The sequence below is a fragment of the Rana temporaria genome, chromosome 4 (assembly GCF_905171775.1).
Source record: "Rana temporaria chromosome 4, aRanTem1.1, whole genome shotgun sequence".
Lineage (NCBI taxonomy): Eukaryota > Metazoa > Chordata > Amphibia > Anura > Ranidae > Rana > Rana temporaria.
In genome coordinates, this window is record NC_053492.1 from 428,083,184 (window position 1) to 428,097,082 (window position 13,899).

The following is a 13,899-nucleotide window of genomic DNA, read 5'->3' on the forward strand; positions in this document are numbered from 1 at the left end:
CGTTTTTTTTAAACTATCAATGCCCCCCATTGAAACCACCACCTGTCATTTTTTTAAGCGGGCGATTCCCTACACCATAAGAATGATCGTAGCGGCAGTTCAGCCGATTGTTATTAGCGGCTACAGGAGGGGACATTCAACCACCCCACCCCCCGCTGCCCTCCAGTGCTTCTCCGGGCTCTCCCGTGCGATCGGGGACCCGGAGAAGGAATCCGCCAGCGCCGGAAGGAAGTCTTATGCCGCGTACAGACGGTCATTTTTTGTGATGAAATAAAATGACATTTTTAAAAATGTCAATTAAAATGATCGTGTGTGGGCAAAATGTCATTTTATGTCTTCTGAAAAATGACAAAAAAAAAATTCGAACATGCTCAAATTTTTTGTGTCGTTTTTCAAAATGTCATTTTTTGTGTCAATGAAAATGATAGTGTGTGGGCAAAACGACGTTTTTAAACCCGCACATGCCCAGAAGCAAGTTTTGAGACGGGAGGTAAAACTACCATTCATAATGGAGTAAGCACATTCATCACGCTGTAACAGACAAAAAAGCACGAATCATCTTTTACTAACAAGTAACCAGCTAAAAGCAGCCTCAAGGCGAATAGAACTTCCCCTTTAGAGTGCCGTCACTTTGTTCATCATTTTTCAAAATGATGGTGTGTATGCTACATCGTTTTTGAAAATGAAGTTTCAAAAATGTCGTTTTTTTTCATCACTTCAAACGTCATTTTTTTTTCATCACAAAAAATGACCGTCTGTATGGGGCATAAGAGAAAACCGAGGGCCAGCTGGTCCCCGGCAATCTTTATGACTCTCGGAGACCAGGGAGTGAAGTTATGACGTCACATCTGGGCTGCCAGAAGTAAACAAAGCCGAGATCTTGGCTAGAAAGCATCAGATTTCCAGCCTGGAGGAGAGATGCATCTCTCCATAAAGAGGACCGATAATGCACTATTCCCATTACGAGGGATGTTTACAGGGAAAGTGTAAAAACAATTATTTTTAAAAAAAATTAAACGCACACGCAAGTCACACCCGCATATGTAAACGACGTTCAAACCACACGTGTGAGGTATCACCACAAACTTTAGAGCGAGAGCAATAATTCTAGCCCAAGACCTCCTCTGTAACTCTAAACATGTAACTTGTAAAAAAGGTTAAAGTGTCGCCTATGGGGATTTTTAAGTACCAAAATTTGGTGCCTTTTTTTTATTTTTTTTATCATGTTTGTAAAATTACTGCGCAAATACTGTGTGACGTAAAAACTTGCAACAACCTCCATTTTATTCCATAGGGCAGTGATGGTGAACCTTGGCACCCCAGATGTTTTAGAACTACATTTCCCATGATGCTCAACCATACAGCAGAGTGCATGAGCATTGTGGGAAATGTAGTTCCAAAACATCTGGGGTTCCAAGGTTCGCCATCACTGCCCTAGGGTGTCTTCTAAAAATATATATATATATATATAATGTTTTTGGGGGTTCTGAGTAATTTTCTAGCAAAAAAAATATGATTTTTACATGTAGGAGAGGAGTGCTGGAATTTGGGCGGTATGGAAGAGAAAAGGAAGCGTATCCACCTAGTGCACTAAAATCACATTATTAAATAAAAACAAATGCCTAATTCATTGCCGTTGCTTTATTGGTTGAACTAGATGGACTTGTGTCTTTTTTCAACCAGACTAATTATGCGACTATGTTGTATACAGCCACACTGGGTAGGGAGGGGGAAAAGCTACTACCACAGGCTAGCAGCGTAGTGGAAGCAGTTCTTCTCTCACAGCTTCGGGTTGCTGTTAGTCCAGACAAGATGGGTGTCTAAACTGCAAAATGATCTAATCATGAAATTGTTTATCTGATAACACAGTGCCTTAGCTGCACTGAAATCGCAACCCGGTGGTGTTGGCTCTGCCCTGTTTTATTCTGCTGAACTACCATCCCTTCTTTTCATAATATAATGAAGAAAGTCATCTGTAGTCCAACACAAGTCCAAGCCCACTGTTTCATTAAAATTTACAAGAAACTCCTCTAACCCATCCCTTCGGATCTAACTTGTGCTAAAAGTCCCCCACCCAGCATCTTGCTTGCCTCTAAGGATGAGCTCCAGCGTGTTCGCATGGTACACGTGCAGAGCCCGCCAGGAAGCCTGCCCGGCGCTGCGCTAATCACAGCCAGGGAGACATTTCCCGATCTCTGCAGCCGAGCATCGGGCGCAGCGCCGTGCAGACTTCCTGGCGGGCTCTGCACGTGTACCATGCGAACACGCTGGAGCGCATCCTTACTTGCCTCTATTAGAGAAACGCATCTTGCAGAATGGTAACTTTACCTTTGGCCGCCGCACCTGTGCTCTGAGCTCTTATAGAATTGTATGTGACTGTCTTGGATGCTGGAGCTGCATCCCTGAGGTTCATGAGGTTTCCATGCACATTCGTTGCCATTGCCAAAGAGGATTTATGACAAAAAATAACTAAACCATGGCAGCTTTGTACATAGGAAAGAAGCTAGGGTGTGGAAATCAGGTTAGTTCAGGAGGGTAGGGATTTGAGGAATTTCTTGTAGAGTTAAATAAACAGTAATCAAAAAGTGTGGTAATGTCACGTATACTATATGTCTTCCTTTCTTTGCCTTGATGTGTTTTTGTTTTTTGAACAAGCATGAAGAAATGTCCATCCTGTACCCGTCTGCTTTCGTAACAATTGATGGCTTCAGCCTTTTCCAGTCCCTCAGGGCGTGCCGCAATCAGGTAGCCAGAGGTAAGTCGCACTGATATCCCATACCACTCATCAGTGTTTTATCACAATAGAAAAAAGTTTGCACTTACGATCAGTTCTCATATGTACGTGTGCGTATCTGTACAGATAATGTCCTGTCCATTTTGTAGGCATGTTGCCATGGAATCCGCATGTTTCTGTGAGGGTGGATGTTACATGTTTAATTAACTTACAGTACATTTCCCTCATTATTCTCCATATCCATCAATGTGACTTTCAGGGAATAATCGGGAATCCGACTATACAATCTAAAAATCTGAATATGCAACGCATTGGCCATCCAACAGTCATGCCTGAATAGAAGATATTAAAAACAAATATGCTGAGTATTTTCTCCATATTGAGACCAAGGTGAAAATTAGCCATCTAAAACGATCTATTGGAAAATGTTGTCAATTAATATTGACTCCCCTTGCTCTGATGGAACTTTACCCATCATTTATACTGCCTTAAATAAAAATGTTATTGTACCCCTCCCTGATCGCATTTAGCTTTTTTTTTATTATTGTTATGTTCAGTATTCAAAAAAATATATATTGTCCAAACCGTTGCTATCTCTAGCCAGTAGATGGAGCTATGGGAGACTTTTTTACATTTATCTGCCTTTTTTTTTTTTTAGCTTCTCTGTTTTACATCGCTCAATCGTCTAAAGCTGGCCATAGATGTGTTGCATCTCCTCTGGTTCAGCAGGAACCGGCCAAATTTTGATCCATCTGTGGCTGTTCCCATTCATGAGAAGTCTATCTATCGATTGACTTCTCATGTACAGTCCTGCTGTAACATATTGCTTCTATCTACACATGCAGTGAATTCTGATGGCAGAGGAGTCCCATTTTCAGAATACAATGACTCAGTGAGGGTGGGGGGGGCATCCCTGCATCCTTGCATTTCTGCATCCCTGAATCCACATCGAATGTGTGGATGGGGGAAGCTGTTCAATTGTTTTCATTCAGCCCAATGGCTGAACACACAAACTGAACTATGAATGGCTGGCTTTTAGTGTCTCACGCCCACACCTGAAGTATTGAGAGGAGTGACTGCTCCCCCTCCCTCCATCTTCCTGCTTGCTATATTCACTTCTCATAATTAGGAGTTTCACACCAGGAATCTGGAATTGGGCTAAAGTTAGGTCTTGTGACCAAGGCTTTAGACATGTAGGGGCAGATCCACAGAGCAAGTACGCCGGCGTATCTACTGATACGCCGGCGTACTTTCAAATTTCCCGCATCGTATCTTTAGTTTGAATCCTCAAACCAAGATACGACGGCATCTGGGTTCGATCCGACAGGCGTACGGCTTCGTACATCTTCGGATCGCAGATGCAATACTTCGGCATCCGCTGGGTGGAGTTCGCGTCGTTTTCCGCGTCGGGTATGCAAACAAGCTTTTTCCGACGATCCACGAACGTACGCGCGGCTGTCGCATTCTCTTACGTCGTCTCTAGTCGGCTTTTTCCGGCGTATAGTTAAAGCTGCTATTTTGCGGCGTATAGATAGACTTGCCATGTTAAAGTATGGCCGTCGTTCCCGCGTCGAAATTTGAATTTTTTTTTTTTTTTTTGCGTAAGTCGTCCGTGAATAGGGATGGATGTAAGTCACGTCTAAGTTAAAAAAATGACGTTGTTGCGACGTCATTTAGCGCAATGCACGGCGGGAAATTTAGGAACGACGCATGCGCATTTCATTCGGCACGGGGACGCGCTTCATTTAAATGAAACCCGCCCCCAACCTGCCCAATTTCAAATCCGCCGACAGAAATACACTACGCCGCCGTAACTTACGGCGCGAACGCGCTGAGGATTCGAAAATGCGCCAGGTAAGGTACAGCGGCGTAGCGTATCTCTGATACGCTGCGCCGTTCCACATGTATGTGTGTTTTTTAAGTGTGAGCACAAATATAATTTTTCATAAGCCACTATAGATATAAATCCACTTTGTATGCAGTAATTCGAGATTTTCCTAGCTTGTGACGGAAAATATTAATTATATGAAGACAGGAGGCGAGTATCTTATGCATTATCTTTCTTTAATAATGCCCATAGCAGAAATACAGTAAACATTTATTGTAACTTAAAAAATTCAAAGAACTACCCTTCCCAGCAGCCCCTGGGCCAGTGTAGCCCCTCCCAGACCGTAGCCTATATAAGGGACTGTCTGAGGTAACCTATTCCTCTTTCTTCATGCGAATTAGTGTAAACAGGAACCGAAAATCCAATTAGACATCTCCGCGGCTGCCGGGAACCTTCTGACCGGAACACAACATCCGAATCTGGAGGAAACGAAAGGACAAGGCCAACACGGACCAACTTCATCCGGACCAGCTTCATCCCAATGGGGACTATAGGAAACCCAAACCATTCGGAGCCGACCGGTCAGTTGTCCTCAGGAACATGGACCAACGGATTCAGTCAACGGCATCCCGACTCCGGATCTGGAACGCAGTAGGAACCTCCATCTGCGGTGAACTAAACCCATGGATCGAAACGGACAGCAATCCCAACGGGGATAGTGAAAACGAACTCCCAGGGCGTACCAGCCTCCGACTTGCAGAGTGCGTGGTTCATCAGTCTAGAACGAGAGAGAGACAACCTCGTGACAGGGTTGGGTTGGGAGGGAAGATACTCGCCTCCTGTCTTCATATAATTAATATTTTCCGTCACAAGCTAGGAAAATCTCGAATTATACATCAGACAGGAGGCTCATATCTTATGCAAGTTCAAAGCTATAACAATGCATATGACCAATAACAATCAAAATAATCCACAACACTGACATAGATATGTGTACCTCCTGTTCAAAGCGGGATTGGCGGAAAAGCGGTCGCTGACAACAGTCCGCCGCTATAGTAAGTCACAGAGGAAACCGGGAAGAGAGGATTAACGTAGGAAACGAGGAGTTGAAAGACTTGCGAAGATCGCAGCGAGGCCGTCAAGGACATATAAGTCTGTAGACAGCGGACCACATACAGTTGTGGATGTGCGGGGAAGAACGGGTAGAAAACCGATCGAAGTACCGTCTGGTCCAACGCACGACGGAAAAAGACTTGAGTCTCTGAGGCGAGGAATGACGCCTGGATATGTCCAAAGCCTTGACGTCTGACCCACGATGATGGAAATCAGACACAAGAAGACAGTAAGCTCGAAAGACAGTAACCTCAAAACAGAGTGTCAACGTCCCCCAGCCCGAGAACATGATCATGACCTTGGAAAAATCCCAAGTGTGCTTGTACATTGGGCGATTTAAACTTCACGCCTTCAAAATTGACACACCAACGGATCCAAAGAGTCCGCCCGATAATTGGCTATTACAGACCCTGGCGCTTGAACGGGGTCGACCCGTCGTTGATCACGCCAAGTAACCCAGAGTCCCCAGGTAGATCGAGATGCCGATCTAGTCCCGGGGCCCAGTCCAAGGCAGGGAATCCCTAGCTGTTCCCGAAAGGTCGTAGTCTGCGACCGGAACCCCGATACTAACCATGTGAGGAGAGGTAGGATGTGCTTCGTGAGTAGAGGGTGCAGATCCCTGTTCGGACCAGCGAGGAGGTGGGGGAATGAGGAAACAACCTGGGGAGTTCCACCGTCATCCTCAGAAGGAGGGGAAACCATGGTTGCGTCGGCCACCACGGAGTGAACCGCACGACTGATGCCCTCCGGCTCGCTAAGTGAAGGAGGACCCTGAGGGTCACCGGGAACAGGGGAACGCGTAATGTGTCCCCTGTGACCACGTTTGGTGGAGGGCGTCCACATGGTGCGCCTCCGGATCCGGCCTTCGGTTGTAAGAGCGCGGAAACTGGTGGCTGATACGGGGAACGAACAGGTCCATAGAGAAGGATCCGCAAAGTGAGCGAGGATCAGGGACCCTGACCGGTGCGGTCGCCAATCGTTGGAATCGGTCAGGTAACGAGAATCCAATCTGCCACCCTATAGGGATAGTCTGTGGCATATCCCGCAATCGGGACGATGTTGCATTCCAGGCAGAAGTGCCCGAAGTCTTACTAGATCCGCTAGGATTCTGGATCAGGGGCCCACCAAGCGATCGACGTACCGGACTGCGGGTATGTTGTCCGAACGCAATAGCACACAGCAGATGGACGTGCGTGGCAACAGACTTCCGATGGCAAAAAAGGCCGTCAGGGGTGTACGTGTTGATGTGCAGCCGAGGGTTCTCTGCGGACCACGTCCTACCGGAGGACGAGGGACTGCACCGAGCACCCCAGCCGAGGCGGCTGGTATCCGACCCTATGATGAAATCCGGTGAGGAGTTGAAAATGTCTCGCCGTTCCGTTTGACGGCATGACGTAACCACTACCGTAGGTCCACCATGGCTTCACTTAGTTTGTATAGCGAAGCCCCTAGCGAAGATGTAGAGTCTCGAGTCTCTGGAGGGTTCGACAGTGAAGAGGGGCTGGAGAGTGGCCTGGATTGACACCGGGAACAGGCCGACTAAGCGAGTCAGTCCGCGTAAGGACACCCGCTGCTGCCCAGCATGATACTGATGTCTTTGCGGATGGCGGCTAATTGGGTATGGGTAGCCGAAGGATCGCTCGGTTGGTGTCCACCAAGAACCCCAAAAACTCTATCTCCTGAAATGGGGAGATAATAGGTGTTCGTGATCTATGAGGAGTCCCAGATCGCCAAGCGATCCGACCATCCAGGAGGCGTGTTCGCTCGCTAGGCGAGGGGAACCAGCCATTAGAAGTAGGTCGTTCAAGTAGATGTTCAACCTCACCCTTGTTCCACAGGGCAGTAAGTTGGTGAGATTTCTCAAGCTCCCACCCGACGAAAAACCGCCTTTCTTCTTCCTGATCGGGAAGATGTTGTTGAGGAAGTTCAAAGAGAGCGGGTCCATCTCTACTATCGGCTGTTTGGTCCAAGGTCTAGCAACCTGTTGTCCATTAGGACGGTGTTTAGGTTTGAAAAACCGAATGGGATGGTGAACCAGGTATACGCCTGGTAATATAACTCCATTTGTCCTACCGTCTTAAAGATATCATCAATTAGCGTCATCCCATTGTGCTAGGTCAACCGGCTTACAGAGGCGGTAGCCTGCTCACTAAGGCGTAGGGTTAGGTGATAGGTCCAGAGATCTAAGACCCAGTACTGTGAGGTCCCAAAGGCCCTCTCTATTCCCTTCCTGGAATACTGAATGATTATGGGATCCACCTCTGGAGTGAGCACCACCGTATTTGGTAATGGAAGGGTGAGTATTCCACCCTCAACTTGTCCGGTTAGCGTACCGATCGATCTCCGGGTCCAGCATTCGATCTATTGGATCACCTCAGGTAGAGGTGCCCAGTCACCGGAGTGTGGGTGGCCAATCACCTCCTGATCGAAAAATGGTACTCCACAAGAGTCCAATAAGGTTTTACCCTGGGACCTAGGGTTGGCGTCGTCATGGAGCGCCATGTGCCCACTGCCCACATAATCATCATCATTATCATCATCATTTTCATCCTCAGACTCAAAGGTGTTAGCCGCCTCGTACTCCGCAGACGACTCTGGAAGAGTCCACGAGGAGTCTGGCTCAGTCCGTCTAGCGGATCGCTGCCTCTGCATGTGCATCTCCCCGAGGCTCGGGGGTCGATTGGAGTCTGGGAAGGCAGTGGGTCGGCAGGCCCGGGAGGGTACTGCCTGGGGCATGTTATTTACTTCCCCTGCCGGGGAGTCCGTGGGTCGGCAGTCCTGGGAAGGTACTGCCTGGGGCATGTTATGTACTTCCCCTGCCGGGGAGTCAGAGGGTCGGCAGTCCTGGGAGGGTACTGCCTGGGGCATGTTATTTACTTCCCCTGCCGGGGAGTCCGTGGGTCGGCAGTCCTGGGAAGGTACTGCCTGGGGCATGTTATGTACTTCCCCTGCCAGGGAGTCAGAGGGTCGGCAGTCCTCGGAGGGTACTGCCTGGGGTATGTTATTTACTTCCCCTGTCGGGGAGTCAATGGGTCGGCAGTCCTGGGAGGGTACTGCCTGGGGCATGTTAATTACTTCCCCTGCCGGGGAGACGGAGGCCACATTAATGTGACGGCGCATACGGGACGCCATGCCCTACTCAGGGGCGTTATATCCTTGCCGGGAGATCCGGACATAGGGGTGCATGTGGGTTGGAACAACCGATGCCCTGGTAGTCTGGACGGACCTACCGACCAGCTCAGGAACCAGTGCAGCACTGAGGTAGGTAGGGCCTTCCAGGGCTGCGTCCACCACTTCAGTGGCACCAGTAGGGAGTAAAGGATCTGTCGCCAGCCACAGGAGAAGAGTCAGCTGTCTGCGGACAGCACGGCCGTGCAGCACAGGAAGATACGGAAGTTATGTACTATAACTTGTATAGTAATTTCTATAATTCATTCAATTATTGTTATAATTTGTTTATTATATATATATATATATATAATGTATTTATTTATTCAATTATATATAAAGTATAGTTTAATAGTTTATATTTTAAAATGTGTTTATTATATATATTTATTTATTTATTTATTTATTTATTTATTCAATCGTATAGATTGTATAAATTATTTATTTATAGACATTTATGTTCATTGATTTATTTATATTTATTTAATAAGTCAATAATTTATTCATTCGTATAATTATTTAAATGTATTATTTATTTACATGTATTAATATATTCATTATATGTAGAATAGACTACAGGGAAATAAATTCCCAGAACAAGAACTGATGTTAATGTAACTGAAGGTGAAGGAGTGACAGAAGCAGGGGAGGGGAGGAATTCCCCACCAGCTAGGTGTGACAGAAGTTAGATGAGGGGAGATATTCCCCACCACAAGGGGAGCTAGACGTGAGGCTCGGGGCCGTAGTCTCGCGAGACTACGGCCTAACGTGATTCGCATAGATCAGTGAGATCTACACAGAGTTCCAACCATACAGCCGCCCGCACCCTGGCATGGCGGCGATGGGGAGAGACGGCCTAGCACATGGAGGATGGGGTCCCCAGGACAGGTCCGCAGCAATGGCGCCGTCGATTCGCGACAATAGCGCGATTGGTGCAGGGAGATCCTCACCGCCATGCCCCCCTCAGAGATGAGACGCTCTGAGGAGAAGGAGAAGAAGGGAGGTAGGAAAAAAGGCGCCGAGATGTTAAAATGGCGCCGTCCTACCTCCAGTCAGAAGACGAGCAGTGTGCAGAGCGCACCGGGGGGAAACAAAAGAAGCAAAGCAGCGGTATATTGTAAAATAAACAAATAAAAAAGCCCAATGACTGTAAGATGTACACATCAGAGGAAACCGCGTTCTCTACAAAACGGGTGGCACAGATAGCAAAGTGGGAAAAGCATACAGCAAAACTAAACGTTTATCATTTTTAGAAATATCAGTTGTGCTTCATAAGACAGAAGGTTGAGGTGGCGCATGCGCGGGCTACGGTGATGGACGCCTGATCCGTGTGCTCCGCACCAGGCATACACCACGGCGCCCCTAGCCCCGGTTCACGGCCACCCCAAACCTCAGCGGGACCACTGACGGACTCCCCGGGACGGCGGGCACACTTTGGCCCCCCCGGCGAGCAGAAAGGCGGTGAATTTCGGCCGTTTCAGAGGGCTGCAGCTCCGTGAGGAGATTTCAAGATGGCCGCCACGCAGCAGCCGCCGGCCCTGTCACACAGCCTGACTGAAAATGGATCACACAGGTCGGTGCAGCCCTTCCTTTCCCCACTACAACTCACCCTAGAAGTGATGGGGAATTCCCCACAATCTTCTCCCCTGTCCCTGGAGGTTATTAACCAAATAAATGGGCATGAGGTGACTGACCTAACTCCCTCATCCCTGGGAGCAATTTCAAAGCTACCACAAAATCACCTCAGTCATGAGGCGCATCCGATGGGCCCTAATGTTTTAATGGATGATTTATTCCTCAAATTTTCAATGCTATTAGAAAGAGGACTATCTCAAACAGCTGCAAAAATCACGAATGACTTAAAGGGAGACTTTCAAGCCCTGGGCTCTAGAATTGAAGCCATTGAAAGCAAAATGGAGGAGACAGTGGCAGCTACCTCACAAAACTTTGGCCAAATTCAAACACTACAAGACCAATTGGAAGTGGCACTATCTCGCATAGACGACCTCGAGAACAGATCGAGAAGATCGAACATTAGAATTAGAGGGCTCCCAGAGTCCATTCTGAATGTGCTAGAGGCAGTACAAGACTTAATCAAATATCTCATACCAAGTGTTGCCCCCCAGCATTTGGAGCTGGATAGAGCCCACAGAGCTTTAGGGCCACCCAGGAAAGACGGTTCCCCAAGGGATATCATCGCTAAGCCACATCACTATTCAATAAAGGAGGAGGTTATGAGGCAGGCAAGATCTAATCAGAATATAATGTGCCAGGGACATCAGGTACAACTCTTCGCTGACCTATCTCCTTCCACTATCCAGAGGCGTCGATCCCTTAAGCCTCTTCTGCTAGCTTTAACCCAGAAAGCAATCAGATATAAATGGTCTTTCCCTTTCGCAGTAAAGTTCACTTTCAACGGCAAGCCCTACGCCTTCTCCACCTTTCCGGAGGGGGAAGTCTTACTCCTACGCCTGAAAATCATCGCACAAGAGGCAGACATGGACACTTCCAATGCTGGCCAAGGATCAAATAAGCGTGCCATCCCCACTAGCCCTCCAACGCCTCTATGGAAGAAGAACAGAAACAAGAAAGCCAGAGATGACGGAACCACCTGAAAAATGTCCCTCCTGCTTGAATAGCAGGTGCTTCACTGACTTGTTGCTTTGCCCAGGTTGGGCTTATGGGCCTGACTGGATGTCTCTTTATTGCTTCCCTCGGCCCATCGGTGCTTTTCATTTTTTTTTTTTTTTGCCCACCGAAGAAGAAAAGAAGAAGAGAAGAGAAAACATCTTTTTTTTTTTTTTTTTTTCTTTTTTCTTTCTTTCTTTCTCATGATTCCTCTTGACTGCTCGCCCCTGAGTTCTTAGCTAATCTATAGGTCCCTTGATTTGCAAGAATTATCTTCTTAGTTTAACAAACCACTTTTGGTTCCTAGCGGGGGGAAATGTGTTTAGTCTCCCATTTTGACCATCCAGGGGTCTCTAAAAAAAATTTTTTTATTTATTTTTTTTAATTTCTCTGTTATATATATTATCCGTTGACATGCATTCATAGGTCTTATTTAAAGGGGTGTGTTTGTTTTTCCGCTGGGGCCCTCCAGCAGCCGGGGCGGGACCCCCCGCTTTCCTTTTAAGGGTGGCGGGTACCCGAATTGGCTGTTGGGGGCTTTTCACTTTTTTACAGGTGATGATTTTCTGGTTGTGCACCGTTCATTTAATTTTAAGTTCTACATTAACTTCATGGGCGCCTGGTCTAGGCCTGGTACCAATGCGCCTCCTTCCAACCTTCGGACGCCTAAATGGTCTCCGGGGGATGGACAGCTTCCCCCTTTTTAGGGGAGGCTGAATACGGTTTCATTTACGTGAGCGTCTGGGGTTCCTCCCTCCGGGCGCTCCTTTTTCCTTTTCTAGGAGAGCTTTCTGGTTCTATTCTTTCCTTTCTACCCTTCCCCAAACCACTGTCCCTTATGCATCTATGTGCTAGCCTAACATTTGATATGCCTTTAGGTTCCTCGTTTAATCGACTCATCCCGAGTGACCCGAAACTACAATGGGTGAGTGGGGGTTGTTTATGCGGCAGTGCGGACTCTGAATTCAATGGCTAGCTCAGTGGATCTCAATCTCCGCATTGCCTCTCATAATGTCCAAGGCTTGAACTCCCCGATCAAACGGAGAAAGGTGATGGACCACTATAGATCCCTTCATTTCGATATCATTATGCTACAGGAGACTCACTTTCCTGTCCGGTACAGCCCCACATTTCTCCACCAGTATTTTCCGCAATTCTATCTAGCCAGTGCCGAAAACAAAACAAAAGGGGTGGCTATTCTGTTTTCCAAAAAATGCGCATTTGTCAAAACTTCTGACATTGCTGACCCAGAGGGGAGGTTTTTACTAGTGAAAGGCAAGATAGGGGATCAATTATTCTCTCTTGTATCTTATTACGCCCCTAACAGGGGGCAAGCCAAATTTTTCAAAGCAATGTTGGAAACCCTTTCTCCTAACTTAGAGGGCACTGTAGTCTTCGGGGGAGACTCCAATATGGCCCTAGATCAAGGATTGGACAAAACAAAACCACCTGGGTCCAGACTGATACGTCAATCGAGAGAAAGCCTCAAAATCACCAAGCTTCTGCATGGCTTTGGCCTTGCTGATGCGTGGAGAGAACTCAATCCCTCTAAAAGAGACTACACTCACTTCTCTCACCCACACCTTACATATGCTCGCATTGACCACATCCTGACGCCTGCTACAACTCTACCGGCAGTTTTGTCTGCTTCCATTAGGGACTCAGCAATGTCAGATCACTCCATAGTTTTCATCTCACTCAAATTGGGTGTCAGAGAGGGCTCGCGCACGTTCTGGAGACTGAATGAGTCATTACTCACTGAACCATCCAGAGTCCAGGAGATAGGCTTGGCACTAATGGATTACTTTAAACTTAATGACACTGGGGATGTTTCTGATGAAACACTCTGGGCTGCTCACAAAGCCTTCATCAGAGGAAAGCTCATCCAGATATCCTCGCGTCTTAAAAAGGAAAGGATAGCTGACATAGACAAATTGGATAAAGAATACATCTCCCTTAAGGAAATGCACAAAAAAAAACCATCAGGAGTCCCCACTACCATGCTTGACAATGCCAGGTTGGCCCTGAACCTGGCTCTAACAACCAGAGCAGAAAAGTCAATCAGATGGAGTAAACACAAATTTTTTACTCAAGCTGATAGAATTGGTCCTCTGCTTGCAACCAAACTATCCCCCAAATCCAAACTGCTTTCCATGCCCAAAATTAAAATTGGGGGGGACCCTCCCACGACCAATCCTGCCAAGACTCTAGAAGCTTTCCATAGCTTCTATTCACGCCTTTACGACTCTCACACATTGCCTACCACTGACCTTCCTTCGCACTTTTATGAAGGTCTCCCTATCCCTTCTCTTTCAACAGCTCACAAGGACATACTGGAAGCCCCAATCACAGAAGAAGAGGTGAGGGAAGTAATCAGAGGTCTACGCACGGGGTCAGCCCCAGGACCTGATGGCCTTTCCATCCCTTA

General features: G+C 47.2%; 1 protein-coding gene across 1 annotated transcript in view; it reads left to right on the top strand.

The window, feature by feature from the left end:
- The window catches only part of RAB3GAP2 (RAB3 GTPase activating non-catalytic protein subunit 2), a 149,384-nt gene that overhangs the window by 46,582 nt on the left and 88,903 nt on the right, over nucleotides 1–13,899 (top strand). Inside the window, exon 8 of the mRNA XM_040351419.1 lies at nucleotides 2,656–2,755. Coding sequence (XP_040207353.1) covers nucleotides 2,656–2,755 — 100 coding nt within the window. The remainder of the gene's footprint in view (nucleotides 1–2,655; nucleotides 2,756–13,899) is intronic.